Here is a 24,060-nt window from a genome sequence, read left to right on the forward strand (position 1 = left end):
CCGTGTCCCCTGCATCGGCAGGCGGACTCTCAACCACTGCGCCACCAGGGAGGCCCCAGTACTACCATTTTAAAAGCTAAGATTGGAAGAGAAATGCACCTTAGCTGCTTAAGTTTAAGAAGTACCTTATCTCTGAAATATAATTCTAATTTATAAGAGAGTTAAGAAATGTCTTCATGCCATGTTAAAACTTGGATAAAAAGTAGTCAGGAAATATCTAGATGGGAGAAGCTTCAGCAAGAATAATTTTGTTGTTCTTTATTTAGGAAAGAAAAACAGCAAGATACTCTTGAATTTAATTTTCATTGGCTCCTTCACATTCCTAAACTTCTGCCGTACTTGCGGAATCCTTGAGGGCCTTTATGGGTGAAAACTGTGGCCACGAAGTAGTGTGAGACCGAAAATCATCCTAGAAAGATTATTGTACTCAGAATCTGGAACTTAAAACTGTAGAAAAGGGAAGTCATGTGTTTAAACTGTTTCTCCGGAGATAGGGCTACGGCATGCCTGTTTTGCCAAGTCTCCGCAGGTGATGGTTACCACACACCGCCACCACCCACTCTGCCCCTGCACCAGTTCTCTGGAGAGTTCTTCATGCTTACAGCGCCACAGTCTGTTATTTTTATTAATGGGCATGAAATCGACATATATCTTCTTTTAGTAGAGTCTGATAAATCATGTGACTATTGAAAATTTGTTATTTGAACTATTATCTATAGTAGCGTGTTCATTTTGTTTCTATAGACATAACCAAAGAAAATGGATTTTAAAGGGATTTAAAGGAGGAGAGGGTAGCATTGAGTTGTAGAATTCTAGGTACCTAGGCAACTGTAAAAACCATAATCTCTGTGGCATCATTTATACCTACATACTGTGATTGTGGTTTTTTGGTCAGTAATTATAGGCACTCAGTACTGCTTTCTCATCTCTCCTGGCTTCTAGCACATTTCTAAGAAGTCTTTGTCTCTTTTTTTCTTATGTCTCTCACTGTGCCTTCTTATACATCATTATTATCTCTTGGTCCGAGCTAGTGTTTTTCCTCCTCCCTGCTTATTTACCTTCCTTCAGTGGTTAAAAACCTTACTGAGGTAATGCCAGTGTTGTTTAATTGAGCAGAACGCAGGCTTCCCACTATAGACAACTGTAGATCAACCGAAATAACCAATTTAAGAAAAACAATTTTCATGTCTATTATGATTGATCTATTCTCCCAAAGCCATTTGCTTCTTTCATAAATTCACCATATCTTGTATATCATATTGAATGTGTTTGCTGAATGTTGGATCATGACGTTTTAATACAGGCTCTTCATTACCCCCTTCTCTTAACTTAAAAAAGAGGGAGAAGAAAGCTTTCTTCCACTCTGTCTCACCAGAAAACTGCCACCTCATTTCTCTTGTAGAGCAGCTCGCATTTGCTACATTCACCCCCATACCCACACATTCCTTTGCTAGCATCTTATGACTAGCTTTCATCCCTAGCAGAACCACTTCTTACTTCTTTCTAGGTCACCAGTGATGTCCTAATCCCCGGTCCACCGAGTTCACCGAAACACTCATTTTTGTGTGTGTGTTTATTAGGAATTTTTAAGTCGATTGGAATATTTTTATTCCATTTGACATTTAGAAGTGAGTATATTTGAAAAATGGAAAGATTGGAATGTTTCTTTTCTTCACTACAGAATAAATAGCTTCTTTCTGTTTTATGTTATCAGTGTTTGAGGTCTTTAAGGTATCTTCTCAGGGTTAAAGTGATTGAATTTTTAACTTCTGCCTTTGTGAAATATTTTTCCTAGTAAGGTGAAATTGACAAAGCAGCTAAGGAAGAGAGTGAAGGATTATTTTTACCTTGGGTCTGCAGAGATGAAGTAGACTCTGCCTTTGTGTTGTAGTCCAAAAAAGGGAGAGTGAGTTGACACAAAGAATAAAGTAATCCTCAGGGAGAGTCCTGTGTGTTAGAGAAGTAGTTATTTACATGCACAATTCCACACGATGAGTCCAAGTTGTGTGCTTTCCAGGTTATTGATGAGAAAATTCAGACTCAAAATGGGGCTTTTACAATCAAGCACATTTTTCATGCCCTAAGTCTGTCTTTTAAAGACAACATTGATGGATATTGATAAATTGGTACAAGATTAAAAGGATATTTACTTCTCTGTAATCTTTTACAGGCTACTGTTATTCAGTGCTTTACTAGCAAGTATATTCTTTTTGCTTTAAACTCACATTTTAACTGATTAAAAGTGAGAATAAAGATAGGAAAGGGCTCTTCAGTTATTTATGGATTGAATTTTTTGTTGATCATTTTAAAGTGGTTTCTATTTATGTGTTATGTATTATGTGCTTGTGTTTATATGATTATGTATAAAAAAGACAGTGCACATTTTTAAAGCTAGAAATGAGGCTGTTTTTCCCCTTGTTATTAATGCTTACCACTCCCTCAGTGAGACATTAGGATGAAATAATATCTACGTTTTGGATTAAACTTTGATTTGTTTTTTAATTATGTATTCTCTCCATTCTAAGATGGAAAAAGATGGAATCTAGTTATTGAAAACTAAATCGAATTGCAAAACAATCCATTGATCTGTGGAACAGTATATTAAAAAATAAAATTAAACAAGATATGGATACATTTTTTAAAAAAGAGAGAACTGTCTTGAAGGACAAATTGACGCACACTGAACTGGTAACCTCTGTGAAAGAGGGTTCTCAGGATAGTTGCAGGAGGGGTTGAGGACAAAAGAAATTCTAATTTCTTTACCATTTTATACATTTCTAAACTGTTTCTTTTTCCAAATGAGCATAGTTCAAAATTACCTTAGAAATTTCATATTCTTAATTGTCACATTCATAGAAAGGATTAATCTGGTTCATGATATGATCAATTTTAAAAGTGACTGATATCTTCCCAAATAACCTCTTGGTAATTGTGACACCAAGAGACATTTCATGGGGCCACGTAGTAATTGGTTGTCATCGTATCATCCTTTGTGGTTGGGGATTCACTTTGAATTCTTCCTATTTCTAATAACTGCCCTTACTGGATCTGTCACCTGTGAATGAATTGAAATCTTTCTTGAACTGGTGAAGTTTTCACACTTGTGCAGCCCATTAAAGATAATAGATTTTCTCTGCTTCATCATTACCTACTGTGTATGGAATTAGTCCATTTTAATTTCTCTTAGAAGAACTTTTTCAGTCTGTTCCTTAGTTTTAGTCTTTTGAGTTAGATCTTTTTTTCTGGGCCAAGGAATTCAGATCTTTTTTAGTCTCTCCTTTTATTGGTACCACTTCATATTCTGTGTCATGTGTACCTGTCTTCACCCAGTACAACTACCAGAATTTTAGGGTTTTTTGTTTTAATCTTTTTTATCACAAGACTAGTGCATATGCATTGTATAAAGTTAGAAGATATAGATGGCAGAATTTTTTAAACTGTTGCCACTGCCGAGAGATAACCACTGTAACATTGTATTCTAACAAAATTTTTAATGTGATCTTAGGGACATAATTTATGTTACACTTCTGCAACACATTTTTCATGAAGAAATCTTGGGTTGGCTTCCTCTTATACCCCAAATCTTCAATTTGTTGTCATTGCTCCTATTTCTGGTTTCTCAACTATCAGAGTAGGCTCAATTTCTCTTCCTTTTCTTCATACAAACTTATTTCAAAAAGATTCCCTGAGAGGAATAAGCAGCATTAGTAAAAATAAAACTTATGGTACCCATTGCTTTAAATAGGTCAGGGATTCCAGAGGCTATATAGTAACAAAACATGTACTAAAAAATCACTTTGCTTTTAAAGTTAATCTCCACCTGTACTCAGGACCCTGGCACTTCCTATATGTACTTGTACCTTCATTATGTCTGTTTCTTCAGAGATGCTGAAATCATTCCTGTCTTAAAACTACTAGATTGATCCATCTGTGCACTCTAGCTACTTTTGATCATGATTCTCTTTTACACAGGAAAACTTTTTTTTTCCTTAATAAATTTATTTATTTATTTATTTTTGGCTGTGTTGGGTCTGTTGCTGCGCACAGGCTTTTCTCTAGTTGCGGCGAGTGGATGCTACTCTTCGTTGCAGTGCGCGGGCTTCTCATTGTGGTGGCTTCTCGTTGCACAGCACGGGCTCTAGGCGTGCGGGCTTCAGTAGTTGCGGCACGCGGGCTCAGTAGTTATGGCTCGCAGGCTCTAGAGCGCAGGCTCAGTAGTTGCGCGTGGGCATAGTTGCTCCGCGGCATGTGGGATCTTCCTGGACCAGGGATCGAACCCGTGTCCCCTGCGTTGGCAGGTGGATTCTTAACCACTGCGCCACCTGGGAAGTCTACAGGAAAACTTTTGAATGTTTGGCTGCTGCCTCTACTTTAAAGCATCCACTCTCTTCTTAACTTTGTAATCTTTTATTCTCACTTCTACTGAGATTGCTGACAATCAGGAAAGCAATGAGCCAGGCAAGCATTAGGAATAGAAAGTATTCTCATGTAACTGCATCATTTGGTACTTTGGAATCCAAGTTAAATCCTATTTGGAACTCTATATATGTGCTTTAAATTTGTATAGAGCTTTGCACTTTACACCGTGTGTTATGTTTGTCTTCTAAAGGCATATAAGGCTTGTAAGTTATTATCCCCATTGTTCAGATGGGGAAATTGATGTTCACTAAGGGAAATGATTTAGCCAGTTACATAAATATTCATGGCAAAGCTGGGGCTAACTACATTTGTCAGAGATAGTATCTTTTTAGATTTGTTTTGGGATTCTGTTCATTTTTAGTCTGGGTTTGTGCTAGTGGTGACTGTAGATAAGTTCATATAGTTTGGCTTCCTTTTTTATATTATTTTCAATGTGTTATTTTTAGAGCCTACTCTCCTAGTTCAACTAATCATTAACTCAAGAACAATGAGTTTGTCTCCTAAAGAAATGTGTAATGGTTTCATTCTTCAAAAAAGATAACCCAGGCTTATCCATCTATGCATTCTTATTGCTATTTCAATTTTATTTCTTTTCTGTAGAAAAAAAGAAATTGTGATTTATAATTTAAAGGTGATTTTCTAAATTACTGAATGCATGAAATTAATTCTGAAGTTGCATTTATGTCTTTGAGCCTTATTCTGCCTTATGGAACCAATATCAGTAATGATATCAATTTATAGGGTTATAGTGAGAAATAACTGAAAACTTATGAAATCAGCCTTAAAAAACACAAATGCCTATTAGTTCTCCTTGTGATAAGATTAATAATACTTTGTCCTTATGTAGCATCTTGTTTGAGATATAATTGTGTTCCATTTTTGTTTTTCATCTCACTTAATTCATAACTTTATTAAAGTCTGCAATTTTTAATTCCATACTTTTTTCTATAAACTTTCAGTTTGGCTCATAAATCAGAATTACATTCTCCTTTCTTGTATTATTTTCTTTTACTTTTAAAATTACATTAATGAGCTGACTGTTTAAGAATCATTCTCATGATTCATTCATCTGTTACACCTCCTTTTTAAAATTTCAGCAGTGAAGGTCTTTTGACAAACCAATATTTATAACAGTTTGACAGCAGGATGAGGAACAGCGTTTGTCTTTGTAACAGCTTAAAGAAAGACCCTTTCCAGGACCCAGTCATGCAGTTACAATCTTGACCTCTTTCTTATGCTGGGAACATACATACAGCAGCACCTCCCATGTGTTTTCTTGTCCCATTGACTGTCCATTCACTTCCCATCTGTTTTGCAGTCTTAAAGGAACAGAAAGGGCCCTCTTCTTAAAAATCTGTCTTTTCAGGTGATAAATGATGTCCTGTCTCTTTAAGGGCTGCCTGGGTGGTTTTCCTTCTCTTAAAATGTTTCAACTTCCCTCCTAACAAAATTCAGAGTAAAATATGCTTTTAAGAAGAGGAAAACAGAAAAGAAAAAAATGATGAATTATTTTAAAACCTTAATTGTTTGGGACTGAATATTTTAAATAAATATTTTAAATAAATATTTTAAAAAAGCTAACGCTTTTTTAGCTTTCCCAATTAATTACCTATATCATAGTTTTTAAATTGTAGTGAAAAAAACCTAAATAGGTTTTTTTATGGGGAGAAAAAGAAATGTATTCATTTTGAAATAGCATATTTATTTAAACTTTTTTGAGAAAAAATGTATCATTAATGAGTTACCACATAAAATAAATATTTTTTTCATCATAATATGAGTTGATAGATGTAATGAATATGGAATGTTTTATGTACTGGATACAGAATAAAATAATTGACAGGAGACAATTATAATCTTACGGTAGAATCTATCTAACATTCACATTTAAAAAGACCATCATGAATCCCATAAAAATGTATGATTTTTTTCTGTTGCTGAAAATAATGACTTTAAGTATAGGTTTTTATATCATTGAGTTTTCCGAGAATTGAGCAGAAATAAAAATAATTTATTTTTTCCTCTCATGTGGGGATTATTCACAGAAGGTTAAATGTGACAAATATTGTCCTCCCAAAATGTTCTTAAATTACTGATTTTAAAAGTATTACCAGTATAAAAAAGATTATTTTTAGAATATTATAGTATATTATATGAATCAGCTACCTAGTGGTATATCTTCTACAAACTAGCTTGTTAGTTTATTAATTCCCTGCCTTATTCCCCAAACAATTTGAGGCAGCTTATAAAGATCTACCCTGTGCAAAAAGTAAAAATACTTGAGTGGAAAAATTGGGTGGAAGGGAAGAGAAAATCCAGGCAAGTGAAATAATGTGAAATTTGGGATAAGATTGGTGCTCAAGGGTTCTGTGTACTTTGCTATAAGCAAGCTGCATATCTGGCCCTGAGCTTCCTAGTAGTGTTACCGAACTGAACTCTGGTCCACTCGCCCTATGCACAGCAAAGCCAATCAACTGACACTGGGCTGTGGTGAAGGAAGTACAGCATTTATTGTAGGACCCCAAGCAAGAGCAGGCAGCTCGTGCTCAAAAGACCTGAACTCTGTGCTGGCTTTCAGGAATGGTTTTTAAAGGCAACCATTAAGTGTGAGGTTCACAGGGTTCCTGATCAGCTCATGGACATTCTTCTGATTGGTTGGTGGTGAGGTAACAGGGTGATGTTTAGGGAATCTCAGTCATCAACTTTCCAGTTCCAAGCAGTCTGGGGTCTACTTGCTTGCTGACAGCACGTAGTCACCTTCCTCCACTGGGTGGGGGGGGGGTCTTAGTTTCCACAGAACAACTCGAAGATGTGCGTCAGACTGTCATCTACATCCCTTCAAGAGGAACTAGGAGTCCTGTGACTCTGTTCTAATCATTAACTGCTTGAGTCTGCTCTTTGGAACTCAGGGAAGGTCAGACAAGAAACGGGACATGGAGGGCCTTGTACCTGGGGAATGCTCCGCGAGGTCCTGCTCTGTTTCAGTCCCCTCTTTTCTTTGCCACTTCTCAGTCTTCAGGGGGACAGGGATGGGACAAGAAAAGGGATAAAGTTTTGGGTAGAGAGGTTAATCATAAGCCCTGCAGGGGAACTTAGTTTTAGGGGGAGTTGGTTTCAGTAGCTGATGCAAAATGGAAAGCAGGGTTGATTACATGATTTATGGTAGCTCTCAGCAGCACAGCAGTTGCTTAGTTGAAGCATAGGTACACCTGGTACACACACCTGAGACAAAAGTCACTAGTTCTCATAAGAGGAACACTGAGTTATATGATATACTGCATCAAATGACTGCACATAATCATGAATTTCATGGGGCTCTTTATTGTAATGTTCCTCAGTGTAGGCCAGTAACAAGCAATTCTGGACAAAATCAGAATGATGCCATCTAAATAAATAGCTATTTGGTTTGGCTTATCTAAAGATGAAATATATAGCATCTAGAGAAATAGATGAATTATATATCCCCCATACAATTTTCCATAAATGTGATTTCTTCTTGCAACTGAGCCTTTTAATAAGTATCAGGTAGCAAAGAAAGTTCAAGATTTTACACTGATTGACACTGACAAGCACCTGGAATGGTGTGACTCTATTGGTTAAGGGCAGGTCCATAAGAATTAATAGCTGAGATGAAATTAGGGTTGCCATCTATTTTTGAAAGTTTAAGGGCCTCACCAATATAAAGGCCTGGGTATAAAGCTACTCTTTGTTCATCCATACTAAAGTCTTTTGGAGAATAGGCTTCAAAATTCAAGAAAGTATTTTTTAAGAGGTTTTGATTATATTAGCCAGAAAGGAGCCTGGTAGAAATGCTCAGTTAAAGTTGTTTTTAAAATTTAGGCTGAATTTATTCACAAGTCACTTTGCGTTGTTTATACATTCAGCAGACATAAATTATAATTTACTTCACAGACTTTCTTATGGCAGCTTTCTTTCTAAATCATATTGTTTTGGGGTCTGAAATAGCAAATTTTAAAAATAATCATGTTTAATGTTTGAATTAAGTATTGGTTAAGTCAGATCACTCACCAATAAATAAATGAATGAGCAATGAATGAATATTCATGGGAATCTATTACATAGCAAGTGCTGTAGCACTTGCTGAGTGATTTTAAATGACAGACTTTTTTTGTAAGTAGGTAATTCATACAAGCAGTCCCACGTTGATTCCTGGGGGAATAAAAACAGTATAAAACTGATCTTTCTAAAATGAATTCTGCAACCCTATGAGAATAATATTATGATTTGTGGTTGCATTTTTTACTAGGAGCTTAACATCAAATAAAAAGATACTAAAGAACAAAGAAAAAACCATTTACAAGTTTTAAAAGGTACAATTAAAACATGATCGGTTAGAATAGTACATAGTCCTAAATTTTAAAGTAATATGGGCTTTTTTTAGACTGATTCCCTCATTTTAGAAATGAAACTAGGACCGTGATTTGTCTATAGTCGTAAGATTAAAGGCAAAACCAGGACTAGAAACTTAGTTCCCCTGATCACGTTATCGTATACCTGTTAATACATTATGTTCTCATCTTGATAAAAATCATATGAAATAACTACTCCATTGATTGTTAGGGGCATTAGACCAGGGATTCCTAACATTTTTTTTTTCATCAAACACTCCTTTCATTATTGTATACTCTTGTGAAGTACATGTTTTATAAGATTTGTCTACAATGCACATAGTTTTAATTTGAAACATAGAATTGCAATTATATCTTTAATCAGCCTAAATAACTAATTGTTACAAGAGTAGATGTAATTCTAGCCCAAACAAATATTTCCATTTGAACTTTTGAAACAATGGAAATAACCCAGAGAACTCTATTTCCACCTCACAGGCTCCCGGAAGTCTGGGACCCCACCCAGCTTTACAATTACTGTCCAAGTCTCAGACAGCTTTCCAGGACATAGGAAGCATGCCTCCTTCTTCTGTAACAAGCAAAAGTATACTGTTTGTCTTCATTAATGAGTCTGTTGAAAAATAATCATACCTATTTGTAGGGGAAAAAAACTACAGGGCCAAGATTCAGAAGATAAGTGTTAGATTTAGCTATACATCTTTGACTCTGTATCTCTTTGGCTCTTCCTTTCAACTGTAAGCATTGTACATCTTTTCTTGTGCTAAGTCTAAGATTTCGACTGTAGATTTGAGACTCTTGAATCTGGTCTATTCACTTTTTTTTGTTGTTGGTTTTCTTTGCTTGTTTCCCTAGATGACTCCTTTAAATACTGAATTTCTAAAGAGCACTTACAGTGTAATTGTCTAATGAAAAGCAAGCCTGTTTAGGAACAACATATATAACATAATAAGAAGTGTTCCTTTAATTTTCAGTCTTTTAGTGAACAGCTTTTTATAGCAAAATCTCACCTACAAGATGTCCTCAAGCTTGGTACAAAATGTGTATGCAGTATGTTATGAAGCAGTTCTGTTAAGGTACACTTGGATCTTTGGATGTGTGGTTTGTTTAAAATACACTGCATTAGTAAGTTTGCAGCTCGTTTCTTTATGCTTTCTCTAAAAACATCAAAAGCTGTGAAAGGTTTATTTCAGTTCATGTGGTAGTGTTTTGTGTGTGATTCTTTGTTCCTGTTCTAAACTGTTATTAACCACTGAAGTGAACCTTCTCCCGGGTTTGGCCTTTTGGTATTCACAGTGTATTCAAATCCTAATTACAGATTAGTCTATATTTGAGACTTTTAGAGCAAGTATCAGAAGTCTCAAAAAGAAAATGAGAGTAGCAGTATCATTTCATGTGGAGATAAAGAGACCCAAAACATGAATGAGTGTCAAGTCATCCGAAGAAAAGAAAAAAGAGAAGGAACTTCATTCACTGAGACTGACGGTTTATGAGTTGGGGATTATGGGAATATTCATGACTCAATCAAGAAGCACAATGAATTGATGTTTGAAATTGTTCATCTTTTAAGTAAACATTGGACAAATGGAAAGTAGACTCAGTATTCACTACATGTCGAATTGGCTATTTCAGTGTAACAGAAATAGCAGTTTGTTAATCCCTTCCTGAGTTGGTTTAGTTTATCAAGTAAATCACAAATTTATAAGAATTCTCTAGCTATATAAATATTTATAGCAAATATTTAATAGAAAAAGGAGTTTGCTCTATAATTAACCATGCTAATACATACACATTTTTCTGTGGGAAAGTAAGTTCTAATGGTGAAAAAATTAAATACCATTATATTTGGGGATTGAAAGCACTGTAATAGTGAGACATTAATTTGGAAGGATCAGAAAGTGTTAAGTGTTAGTTGCTAACATTCCAACTTGATTTTTACACATAACTCAGTTTTCTGTGCAGCCAGGAGGCATAGTTGGTATACAAGACAGTGCTGGACCCTTACATCAGAATTTAAAATGAATGAATTCAAATATGGAAAATAATGCTGCTATATTATTTGTAATATAGCTTCCTTGCAAAGCATGAAATCATGCTTGTGTGTGCTTGTGTAGTCAGCATATTTTAGCCTTCTTAAGGTACAATAATTAAGTTGTCCCCCACCCCACCCCACATTCCCCCCCCACCCCCACAAAATGCTATTGTGTTCTAAGACCTGAGTATTCTCTGTTCTGTGGTGCTTTATGTGGTTCAGGTGACCCACCAGCTTTCCTTGATCTTCATTGTCAGTGTATACCCTGCCTCCTGTTCTCAGACTTGCTCTACCTCTTGTGATCCTGGCATAACATCCAGGAAGCATGTTAAGTGCTCTTTTTCCCTTCTTGATAACCTACAGCCCTCATTTTCCATGCCATACTTTTGGGAACTTCATTTATCAAATATTTGAGCATATATACCATATATAGCATATATAGCAAGTCAGACATTGTTGTAGACACTGAAGATGCTAAACATTTTTGGGCCAGTTCCCTACTCTTATATTGTTCTCCAAGGGTCTCTCCAAGTGTGTATAGATCTAGTCTCCTCAAGAGGTAATAATATTCATCCGAGTATGGTAGCATAGTATACATTTTTTAGACATTTCTAGGCACAGAACTACTTAGGAGATGCTCAGTAACTATCTCACTCCCTAATTTTTATCAAAATGTCTTATCTTACATAAAAGTAAAACTTTCAACAAATACATTTGAAATAATAGCATTTGTTTTGTTACCATTTAGAGTCTGCATATGGTAGCAGATCTAGTATGTGTTTCTTAATTGGAGGAGTGTGGACAAGGCTAACTCTCCAGGCTTAATGTCCTCATCTTTGGCAGTGAAACCTGCTGGGTTGTATGAGGACCAAATGAAATGTGGGATCTGACATCATGCAAAACATAGTAGACACTTACAGATTTAGAGAGAGGTAGAAAGTAAGCAAGGAATTCTTCTCAAAGGCAGGGTGTAATGTGTGTCCCCATGTCATTCCATTAAGTACATTGTATAAGTGAAGGAATGAATGAAGAAATGAGTTTTTCAATTTAGTATTAAAAGGATACATTTATCACAACTATTCTTTTTTCTTTTAACATTTACCTCCATCCTCTTCTCTCCTCTCCTCTCCTCTCCCTGCATTACTTCCTAGTAAATTACTAATGTTTTTTGTGTCATTCTTGAGGTTTCAGTACAGTGTCCTGATATTCTGATTGTAAAATATTTTGTAAAATAGCTTTTTAAGGGGAAATTTGGTAATTTTTTATTCTGTGGTTTTCATATTTAAATTAGTTTTTTTTAACTTTCATTTATGAAAAGCATCACTTATCTCTAATTTTAGAAGAATTTGAATTTGATTCAGATTCCACAATTAAGCACATGCATCGGAGTGGCTCTTGGCTTCTCTCAATACAAATAGATATTGCTCTGAACAGTGTCTTGTGAGTGATGCAACTGTATCACCCACTCACAGATAGTCTGTCCAGCTGAACACATAGAGGTCATTGACAGGGCAAAAGGATGGGTAGAGCTGGCCGTTCAGCTGCCTGATTGTACTCTGATCATGATAGAATGCAGATAGAATGATTTCCTTTCTTCATACAGTACAGTTTTCCCAAGTAGAAATAGTTCTCAGTCTAATGTTAGAGAGCTGCTAAGGCTCTGAACACTTGTTTTAGATTTCCATGTTTTGTGCTATTTAAGCTAGATGATTTTTTAAAGACCCCATCCATTTCCAAAATTTTGAGACAGTTTAGAAAACTGTTTTCCACCTGTTTCCCAACCCCCTTTAAAAATTCTTCAACTGATGACCTATAGTATCTGGAACTCTCTAAATATTCTATGAAGAAAATAGGTGAACTGTTTTTAAGCAACTACATGAAATAATTTTTAAAATAAGAAATGTGGCCTTATTTTGAGAAAGGAAGTATGTTTACTGGTTTGACTGCTAGTTTAAAAACAAAAAAAAACACACAAAAAAAACAGACTACCAAAAAGTACAAATTAAACTTCCAAGAGTTTAATTTTTTATATATAAGGAGTTACTCCTGCCTTTGTGATAACTAAAATCATATTTTCTCAGTAAATAATTTGATTAAAACAATAGGGGATCCCCCTCCCCTGGCTTTTTTTGGTATGTGTTAGTCTCGGTCTAATACCAAGAATGAGAAGCGCTGAATTACTGGAAAAAGAAGATGAAGACATTACGTTCTTTATATGCAACCCTGGTAGGCTGTGTTGAGTTCCTGCAATGCTAATAAGAATTTACAAAAAGGATAGTTCTTTTTATTGACTACTCATCACAAATGCTGTCTCACTGTTAAAAAGGGATACTTATATCTTCAATTGCAGATTATTTATTTTTAAATGATACAATTTGTATCGTTTAAAAGATACAAATGTAAATCAACTATATTTCAATTTTTTAAAAATCTGAAAAAAAAAGAATATAAACATCATGAGAGTGAGAATATCTGTCTTATACAGGCTTTGCACTATGCAGCCATTCAGTGACTGCCAACATAAAGTATGCATGAAGTTCTGGGGGGAAAAAATATAAATGTTGACTATTAATACCTCTTACATGTTTTTTTCTCTAAGGTATAAAGTAGAATGCTTTGCAGTTTTGCCTCTAGATCACCAGCTTTGAACCAGTCATTTCACTTTAACTGATAATTCTCACCAACATGTTAAATTGTGTTAACAGGACAAAAATATTTGTTACCATGCTTACTATAACCTGTATTTTAAAATGGGAACTGCATGATTAGGTTAGTGAAGTAGAATAAATCACGACTTCTGTTTTTAATATTAGGAGATTGGCATGTCCTGTGAATAGTTTACATTTTGAAGGAAATTTTTATATTTCAGAGAGAAATTGTAGATTTTATTTGAATATCTATAAACATGAAAACCTAAAATCAAATAAAATAATGTAAATCTGTCATCAGTGGCTCTGGTGTTTTTAAACTTTCCTTTCCTCATTCACAGCAAGAAAAGTACATTTTTTTAAAGTGTTATTTCCTTTTTCATGTTTGTTGAAAATATTCTACAATTTCTTTTGCCTTTCAATTTTAGGACATTTTGACATATAAAGGGTACATTTTAATGTCATATTGGTTGATCTTTGTAACTCTTCCCATTACTTCATACTTAGAAAGTCATTTCCCAGTTGAAGGCCAGTTATATACTCACCTGTCTTCTCTTCTAATTTTAAAAAATGGTTTCATTATTTTATATTTTCCTCTGTTCCAGATAATGCTAACTGTGAGTCCTTGGTTAGACTCCAGAGAATCTGACAACTCCTTAAAATTCTATACGTAATGGTGTATTTATCTATACTTGCATTTTTCTGTGTAAGGATCCACAGCTTGTATTAAATCCTCAGAGGTATCTTCACAAACCCCCACGCTCCTCCCCTTCCGAAAATTTAGAAGCTCCTGCTATTACATAATCTGTTCGAACTTTATTTGGCTATAAAATGGCGTGTGGTGCTAAGGTAATTTTCCCCCCTTTTCCCAAGTCATTAAAGTATCCCAAACCATTTATCTTCTATGATTTGTGATGCCTTTGAAAAATAAATTTGTTTTTAACTAATTTATTATCTCTTTTTATCTCCACAGAGAAAGTTAGAGAAATTCAAGAAAAACTTGATGCTTTTATTGAAGCTCTTCATCAGGAGAAATAAATTGTAATAAGTGAGTAAAAAACCTCTTACTGCATTGGTAATGACTTAAACACAAAATTTATATTTTAGACTTATTTTAATAGTTTATCATTCTATTTAACTATATCCAACTTGTTCCTTAATGTAATTAAATAATTTTAAAAGGAGGAATTTCTGAAACTAGATTCTAAATTTTGTATGTATGATGTTCCTTTGAATAACTTGATTGCCTTGTGGTTAAACTAAAACTATCCTCTAGAACTCTTTGAACAGAAGAAAGGTGAATAAAGCTGAGATATTTCATAGTGTGCAGGTGGCTCATAGAGTTTCTGTATGTGAAGAAGTGAGCTGTAGCTCTCATTTTATTTCTCATTGTTCATATTCAATGGATAATTGTGTATATGTTCACTTGCAAAGCTTTTTATTTGTCTTGACTAAAAATTTTAACAATTGTTCTTAATCTTATTCTCAATGTTTAAAAACATTTAAATAAACCATTTTTCAATTTAAAATAAGCTTAGATAGCTGTAGAATTTAGGACTCTTCTGAATGTATGGGCTCTTGTTTAATTCTGTAGTCTGGCATTATAAGCAGTTCCCAATAAAATATTGTATATTGGAAGACTTCCCTTAGTAGCAGAGTTAATTGTTAATTATTGGTGAAGAATTATAATTAATAAGTCTTTTATAGAAGAAGTTGAGAAAGGGAAAATGCTATAATTAAGACCTTATCATTAATTTGAAATATTTAATTACTCACTTTATCTGTGAGCCTTACACTATAGGCAGCCTGCAACAGTCAGAAGTGAAAGGAGTAGAAATGTGAAAGATTCATTCTCTCCCTATATGCATTCTGTTCAGAAAAGGCCCTTAAATCAGACTACCTACTTTCTTGCAGTGTAGGGACAATATATTTGAGAAAGCAAGCTAGAAAGGGAAGCACAGCTCAGACCACCATCATTCAGAACAGTATACCAGCAGTGAATGAGAGAGGAAGGAGTTAAAAGCTTTAGAATAATGCTTTGTTACTTTGTCTCTTTCATAAGTTAAGACTGGTGTATACAAAAATATATCTAGAAACTAAATATCAATCATCTTTAACTCAGACCAAACATAATTCAGTGTTTTTAAGTGTCTGTGTTTGTAAATGTTTTATACAACTTCAACGTATGAAAATTTTCTTTTAAAACCATGAAGTGTTACGATGTCTTCCTCATCATCATAATTACTATCAGTAGTTAATGTTAGCAACATTTTGAGAGTCTTCTGGATTTGGAGATTCTCTTCATAAACACCAGTTTACTTGATGTCTTTGTTTACACATATGGTTTTTTGGGGGGGAAATTCACAGAAACCCCATTAAAAATATAAGGTATGTTTCTGTGTTTTCAATGAAATAAGGTAGCCCACAGCCAACCAGTGTTTTACAGAACAGTCATTGTCACTTCCCTAAGCTGATCAGTGTGACATCTGGAGTTACTGTTGCTACTGGGAACATGCCTTTTCCTGCCAGAGTGTCTGCCTCAATTGCAGGCCAGGGCAGTCCTATGAGTCCGGCTGTGTACAGGAAAATAGTCCAAACTTTCTTTGTTCCCTACTTGTCTCTACTCTCTATGCCACGAACTGTTAGATAAATCTGTGAATTGGACGGATGATCTATTTTGTATCCTGCAAATCCATTTAAAAGAATAAATCTAGCAAAATTGTAGCCTTGGTTCATTCTGACCATTTAATAGAAGTTACCAAGCATCTTAAGGAATACTTTCGCAATGACAGTTTTAAGATGCATGGAGTTACTCAGCCTGATCGTTTTCAGTAACCAATTCTGATACTTGCTGAAGATGAAGTCCAATATTTGATTCATACATCATGTTTGGTAAAATTATTTTATATTATTCTGGTGGTGGATATTTTAAATTTAATAAAACTAGCAAACTTAGGCAGTTAAGCTTCAACATTTTTATGATCATGCAGTAGTAAAATTTACTTAGAAATTTTACATTTGTCTCCCTAGACCTAAATTTATCAATGAAAATTCTGTTTATTTTTACAGACCTCCTACTCATAGTATAATCACCTCTGCACACATCTGAAGAAAGAAAACTCCAGAGCCTTTTGTCCTGCCTTTTTTTTCTTCTGCTATTCCACCTTTCTAAACATAAAATAAAGTCATGGAATAAAAATAATTTATGCGTGTTAGAGGCACTTTAACCATCATCTGCCTTTTCAATGGAAAAACAGTGGAAATGGCATTAACATTCTATTTTTTTGTATTAAAGTGACAAATTGGGATAATTTAACTTGGTATGGCCAGTAGGCTCAGTCCTTGAAGATAAGAAACTTGCTCTCCTGCTTGTTGTCTCATTTGTAGTGGCACTAGTTCAACTAACTCATTAGCTGATGTTACTCGATGTCGGTTTCTTTTCCAGAAAAAGAATGCTAGGTGTTTTGAAATAAAACTGATGGCAATTTTCTAAAGGCTATCAATTGTATATAAACTGATGGTAACCTGCTGAGTTGTTGTCTGTATCTGTAATGTTCTATATCCAGAAACTATTTGACCATGATAATTCAGTTTATATTCATCACATGAAAGAATGCGAGTTAACAGAAAAACCCCTCAAATAGGTTAATTTGTATTACAATTCCGTGTACATTCAGTGAAAGATTTCAACCCTTCATTGACAGCTTAGAAGTTGCCTTAGAAGCTAAGTGAGTAGCAGCTTACCTATTTGATTCAGTTGAATGTTTTTGTACTCTCTCTACCCATTTGAAATTCATTCATTTTGGATGTTGTATACTTGAGCTAGGATTTCTTGTTAACAGTGGTTTTTTTTTACCATTTGACAGAGCTGATGGTTTGTGACATAGGATAGGGAAGATTAAGAATAATCAATTGACTAATTTCATTTAGACTAATTTCAGCTATTGTCAAACATTTCAGCTAGGCCTCAGGAAAAAAGCCGCCTTTCATAAGACTGTACTTTAAATAGAAATTATTTCAACAGTTAGAATAATGTTGACCATCCACTTCTTCACTGAATGTTTAAAGAAAAATATAAAGTTTAATTCATTGCAGTTTCAATTACAGTAATATTCTCACATCATTTTCATTTTTTATATAAATATTTTTTTATTGGCTAAAGGACTTTAAAGCAAAGAAATAGGCCATTTTTTACTTTAAATGTCTTTCTCATTTAACTCTGCTCTTTGCTGCCATTTCATTAAGCCTTTATTATTCTAATAAAAATGCCCATTGTGTGACAGTTTTTATTTTACGGTTTACTTAATTTTAGTTTTCTTGGAATTACGTTTTGGTAACAGTTCCCTTGCCACCGCACATTTTTTTTTTAATTTAACATCAGTACATTCTTTATTGTGATCTCTGTCAAGATCTGACACTTAATATGGAAGGTTAAAGTATACCACAAAATATTTCCGAAATTGAGGATTCAGGAAATACTTGTTTTAAACTTGTTGGTAAGAAAAGTAGATCCAGTTTTAAGCAGCTAGTAGCAGTGTACTTTATTTGGGAGCTGAGTAGTCAAGGACGTTTCTGTATCCTTCAGACCTAGGGATAGTGGGTGAATGGAAAGGGAGTAGAGTCGGTGTTCTGTGCAAAGGTTAGGAGATGACCTTACCGGTTAACTCCCGCTAACCAGTGTTGGCCAGTGGGTAAACACCTTCACGGAAGCAAACATCACGCAATGATTAATTAATATTTTTGCAGTTGCAAAACACAACCACTTTATAACTACAAATCTATTTCTAAAGAAAAAACGAAATAGGACCATGTTTATTTCTGTGTGCTATGGATAGGGAAAAAATGCCCTCAGCTGAATTTCTACAGATTGCCCCCAAGCAAAAAGGCTGATGTTAAGTCAGTACGACTATTGAATCTCTTTGTATACATTTAAGAAAGGTGTGAGGGAGGAAGGATGGATGTCTCCCATTTCTTTGAGATCAGTATTTGCAATTTAAATATATAAATAGATAATAAAAATAGTATTAAAAATCCCACATTAGAGTCCAGATATTCCCCGTCCTCCTCAGTAATACAACTTCTTTCATGGATTTTACATTTTTTTCCTTTATGGCTAGTCTCACACTAAGCATGCTTCCCTCCCCACCCAAAAGCCAGGTATTTATTAAATGCAGATGTTATTAAAAGAAAAAAATAAAATTCAGATTCTCAAAAGTAAACCCTGTGTATTGTGTCTGTAGTTCAGAACTTACAAATGATTCAGATATCAACAAATCACTATACAGAAGTATACAAATGTAACAAATAAAAACAAATTCAATATACAGAAGTTAAATTCTAACTAGACCAGGAATCATTTGTTTTTCATGTCAGAATTTGCAAAGAGTAGAATGAACAAAGCTCTGTATGGAAGACTGAACAACTGTAAATAGATTATATCTAAAATTTACTCAGTCCGGGTATCAATTTAAAAAATCAAACTGTGTAGGCAAATCATGACAGGAAACAAGCAGTTCTTGTAGCTTCACAGTTGAATTGTAGTTCAGCTGAGCTTTAGTTATAGGCGGAGCAATCAGCCTTTCTTAGCAGCTTAATTATATTCTCTTTTCTTTGTATTATCCCCCCTTTCCAGGCTTTACTCCAGCAGACTCCTTCCCACAAATTATTTAGCCTCCAGATGCAAATGAATAGTGTAAAAATAAGTAGGGAACATTGCAGAGAGTGGTGTTTCCTGACCTTATAATTTGGGAATTTGACACATGATGATGATAAGAGTCAGAGTGTAGGTTTAAAAGGTGAATCCCTTAACTAGTTAATAATTTTATTTTTTATTTATTTTAGAGGTATTTATATGCGAAAAAATTAATGATGTTTTAGTTTACCAATAAAGGGGATCAAAGTAATTTTTTAAAAATTTCAGTTATCTAAGCTGGTATATGCTGTAGTTTCAGGAACTTTAGCAATATAGAAATGTGCTCATAAATATGCTTACCTTTTGAATAATCATGGCTTTGTGTTTAAATATTTAAAACTTAACCTTGTTTTTACTTGTGCACTATGAATGAACTCGTATTATTTTTAAAAACCTTCACACTATATGTAGATATTACTGCAATTTATATTTTGCCTGTGCTTGATCTAAGGTCATTTGTGTAGATGAGTAATTAAAGATACTGAAATCATGTTTTAATTCTCTCATTGGAGAGCAGTTTTTAAGTTGTCTCTGTTTTAACGAGGGAGAGAGAGAGAAACTTGCGCACCTAGGGAAATAATTTGATGTCACAGTATAACCAAATGCATGGTCTAACAAGCCTCTTAAATGTAGCTCTTCTTTGAATGCTTGAATTTCACATGCCTCACATTGCACAGTTGTAATGCATGGTCTAACAATGCTTTTTAATGTCTTGATACTTGTCAATACATTTTGGTATTTTCTTTGGTAAAATATATTTTTTAAATGTTTTTAATTGCATTTTGCTGCCATGGCCACCATTTTCTTTCTTTTTTTTTTATTTAATTTATTTATTTTTGGCTGCATTGTGTCTTCGTTGCTGCGTGTGGGCTTTCTCTAGTTGTGGTGAGCAGGGTCTGCTTTTCATTGCGGTGCGCGGGCTCCTCATTGTGGTGGCTTCTGTTGTTGTGGAGCACAGGCTCTAGGCGCGAGGGCTTCAGTAGTTGTGGCGCACGGGCTTCGTTGCTCCACAGTATGTGGGATCTTCCCGGACTAGGGATCGAACCCGTGTCTCCTGCATTAGCAGGCAGATTCTTAACCACTGCACCACCAGGGAAGTCCATGGCCACCATTTTCATTAATGATGCTAACATGTTCAGTCATATATGAGGCTTACTAACAAGTCATCGTTAAGTCTTAGAACTGGAAGGAACCTTAAAGATCACTTAATTCCATCTACCACCTGATTGTGAGCTCCCATTTTTTATTTTATAATTCTTCCCAGAACTTTGCTCATAAATGATGCTTATTAAAGATTTGATGATCATTAGATGTGTAAAATAAGGCAGAGCATGGGTGTGTCTTCTCCAGGATTCATGTGGTTGGCTAAAATCAAAACCAGGAAAAGACTCTGTAAAGTCATGATTGCTTCCATGAGTGGTAGACAGTAGCTGGAGTGTGGTATATTTCTGGTGAATAGGTGTCAAGACAATCTTTGACTTCCTTTAGAAGGTTTATAAGGAAGAACATATTTCAGTCATATGAGCAGTTATTTCACTTGTCAGCATTAACAGACCAATCCTAGTTTGAGGCCCCAAAACTAGTTGCATTTTAAATTGTTTTCATCATTTGTGCACTTCAGGTTCAAAATCTTCATGAGTCAAGAAAGTTTGAAGAATTTACTTCCTGAAGATTTAATAGGGTAATTTATGTGTTTTCTTCTACTACTTTCAGCTGAAGAATTAGTATCTTTGTCCAAGTGAAGTAGCTACCATGTGCTTGTAAATAATACAGATGCATTATTTAATTATATTACAAAATGTGTTTTAAAATAATAATTATTGTTTCAATAAAATTTAAACAGTAAAATACCCAATTTGTGATAACTAAGTCGTAATTTCTGCACATACTAAACTAAGTTGATAGATGTAGAAAACTTAAAAGAGTTAAGACAGGTACTCCGCAAGTTGTCAAAGATTGCAAAGCAGAACGGTGCCAGGACAGTTTAAATGTGAGTGATCTTTAGCCCGAAGAAGACAGTTTTATAAAATAAGGGTAAGAAAAACATACATCATAAGGCATTGGGTTAAATATGTATCTTGAAATGAGAGTTGTTACCAGCTTGACAATGAGAGAGTGTATATGATCGCCCTCTGAAAGCCTTCTTGTGTGTTTTGTTCACATTCTATAGGATCAGTGTTAAGGTTCATTTGGGGTCAAGTCACTGATAGAGGGTAACTATAGTTTTTAAATGTTTTTAATCAGTTCCTTATTCTTTGTGGTAAAGGATTCTTATTATTTGTTTTGTTTTTAACTAATTAACCCAGGTATAGCCTGGTTCCTATCCAAGTATTTGAGAAAATGCAAAAAGTCTTTAAAAAAAAAAAAAAAATGTAGGCCATAGACCTCACTGAAGATCCAGTGAAACTGTCAGCATCCTCCTAGAGGCAATATGGTTGTGTTAAGAATACAGGTTTCACTCCTTAGAGTTCAAAGCAGAATGTCCGTTCTGCTACTTACTCTTGAAGTAACTAAATAATAGCAACAACATGGAAATTAGAATTTTATCCACTTGTCAAAAAACATGTTCATGGCGTTCATGATCTAACACTTGCCAAAAGCTTGTGAGACCTCTAACATTTGTGAGAAAGTATTTAGGGAATAGGTTAACGCCATCGTCTTGCTTTGATAAAGTTTATCTGAGAATTAGGCCAAATCATCAGAAAGCAGGACTACGTGGACTACTTAACCTTTACCGACTTCTTAATTTATCTAGTATTATGCCCTTGGCTTTTGCAGACAAATACTGTATGATGCACCTATTTGACAAAATACACAGTACCTTTTGCAGTAGTAAAATCTAATGACATGTCTCTGTTATCACTTAAGTTCTTTAAAGTAAGGATTACTAGATAATTCAGTGCCAGCAGAGTTTCCCACTACAGACAAACACACATGGTGCTTCCCTTCTGTCAAAGAGAACTCAAGACTTCACCTGTTTCTTTGCTTCAGCTACCAGGAAATATTGAAATTAATATACCTCTTAAGGGATGAACCTATCCATTTCTCTGCTCCCTTAGTTTGTGTTCCATTTTTGTTTTTTGTTTTTTTGTTTTCTTTTTTTTTTTTTTTTTTTTTTTTTTTTTGTGGTATGCGGGCCTTCCTCTGCTGCGGCCTCTCCCGTTGCGGAGCACAGGCTCCGGACGCGCAGGCTCAGCGGCCATGGCTCACGGGCCCAGCCGCTCCGCGGCACGTGGGATCCTCCCAGACCGGGGCGCGAACCCGGTTCCCCTGCATCGGCAGGCGGACGCGCAACCACTGCGCCACCAGGGAAGCCCCTCCATTTTTGTTTTTAATCTCTCTTTTCCATACATCTTAACACAGAAGTCATCATGAGTCATTAATGAAATGCCATACTTACTATTTCTCCATTAAGAACTGTATTTGTCTAGAGGGCTTAAGTCAGAAGTCCTCACACTTGCAGTCAGTGATGCTCCAAGTGGTACACAACCAATTCCTCTGATCACAGGAGTTTTGACCTGCTCCGTTTCTGACCTGAGCCGCTTCACCCTTCCTTAGGCAACCTGGTGGTCCCCCACTCCCGGGAGGTCACCATACAGATGCCGAACTTAGTGCAGAAACCGGACTGGCACAGCGCACGACAGCCCGGAACTCATGGGATCAAGCGATCCTCCTGCCCTCAGCCTCCCAAGTAGCTGGGACTACCGGCACGCGCCACCGCACCTGGCTCACAGCCAGTCCCTCTGGGTGCCGAATCTATATCATTTTTGTCTACCATCAACGTATATGTAGTGAAAACCAGAAGTCACCTATACCTTAACACAGCACAGCACAGCACACGCCCAGCAATGATGGTGAACCCGCCTCCCCACCGCCATGAGCAGCACTAATGCGAGGGGGCGGTGTTTGATGTGTTTTGGGAGAAAAGGTGCACAGCCATTGCAGGGCTGGCAGTACACCCTGAGTAAGAGCCTGTATAAAGGTCTTAGCAGGATTCAGGACACTGTGCTGTCGCTGGCCATGAGCCTTTGGGGATCTATCTAGAGACCCCCCTGAAACCTTTTTAATGGTCAGTATCCTATCTTGCCAAGGATTAATCCTGTGAAACGTTTTTGACTTTCCTTTTAAACTTTGAAGAAAAGAACTTAAATCTAGAGCACAGGAACCAGTATGTCTTGTGTTATGCATCCATTATCACGGGCAGTATTATTTCCATTTTTATAGATGAGAAAATAAGCTCAGAAAAGTTAAATAACCAAGGTCATTCCAGTGACTAGCAGAGTTTAAAGTGGAAAACAAATCTGGTTACAAGCCTACGCACTTTCTAAAACGTGCTCTCTCTCAAATATACTTTTAGGAAGATGAATTTATTTATAAAATTATGAGTATATTAGGGCACTGATATACCTAGAAAGTGCAAGTTGAGCTAACTTTACAGAAATGGCCTAGGATGGTTTTCCCTAATTATATGAGGCTTCTGTTGCACCGCAAGAATAGAAACTCCTGCAGAGATGGTTTCCTACGGGGCCCTGGGGGACAAGGTGATACTGAGATTCAGGGGGCTCTAATCTCAGGTCTACCCCAGGCCTTAAGAGTGAAAATGAATACTCTGCAATTTTCCCTTAACATGTTAATCATGTTAATTCTCCCATTTTACCTCTACAGATTCTCTAATTCTTTTTGAGTTAGCCCAACTGTTAAGATGCAGAATTATTTTTACCTCAGTTTTCAAAACCTTGACTGACTATTTTATTTTTCCAAATTTTTTTTTTCTTTTTTTTTTTTGCGGTACGCGGGCCTCTCACTGTTGTGGCCCCTCCCGTTGCGGAGCACAGGCTCCGGACGCGCAGGCTCAGCGGCCATGGCTCACGGGCCCAGCCGCTCCGCGGCATGTGGGATCTT

General features: G+C 35.6%; 1 protein-coding gene across 1 annotated transcript in view; it reads left to right on the forward strand.

Annotated features, from left to right (window-relative positions):
* LOC112065034 (dynamin-like 120 kDa protein, mitochondrial) overlaps nucleotides 1-18,396 on the forward strand; it is a 27,873-nt gene extending 9,477 nt beyond the window's left edge. Inside the window, exons 3-4 of the mRNA XM_055084577.1 lie at nucleotides 14,440-14,514; nucleotides 16,536-18,396. Coding sequence (XP_054940552.1) covers nucleotides 14,440-14,504 — 65 coding nt within the window. The 3' untranslated portion in view covers nucleotides 14,505-14,514; nucleotides 16,536-18,396. The remainder of the gene's footprint in view (nucleotides 1-14,439; nucleotides 14,515-16,535) is intronic.
* Nucleotides 18,397-24,060: the final 5,664 nt, after the last annotated feature.

Source organism: Physeter macrocephalus, chromosome 1 (assembly GCF_002837175.3).
Source record: "Physeter macrocephalus isolate SW-GA chromosome 1, ASM283717v5, whole genome shotgun sequence".
Lineage (NCBI taxonomy): Eukaryota > Metazoa > Chordata > Mammalia > Artiodactyla > Physeteridae > Physeter > Physeter macrocephalus.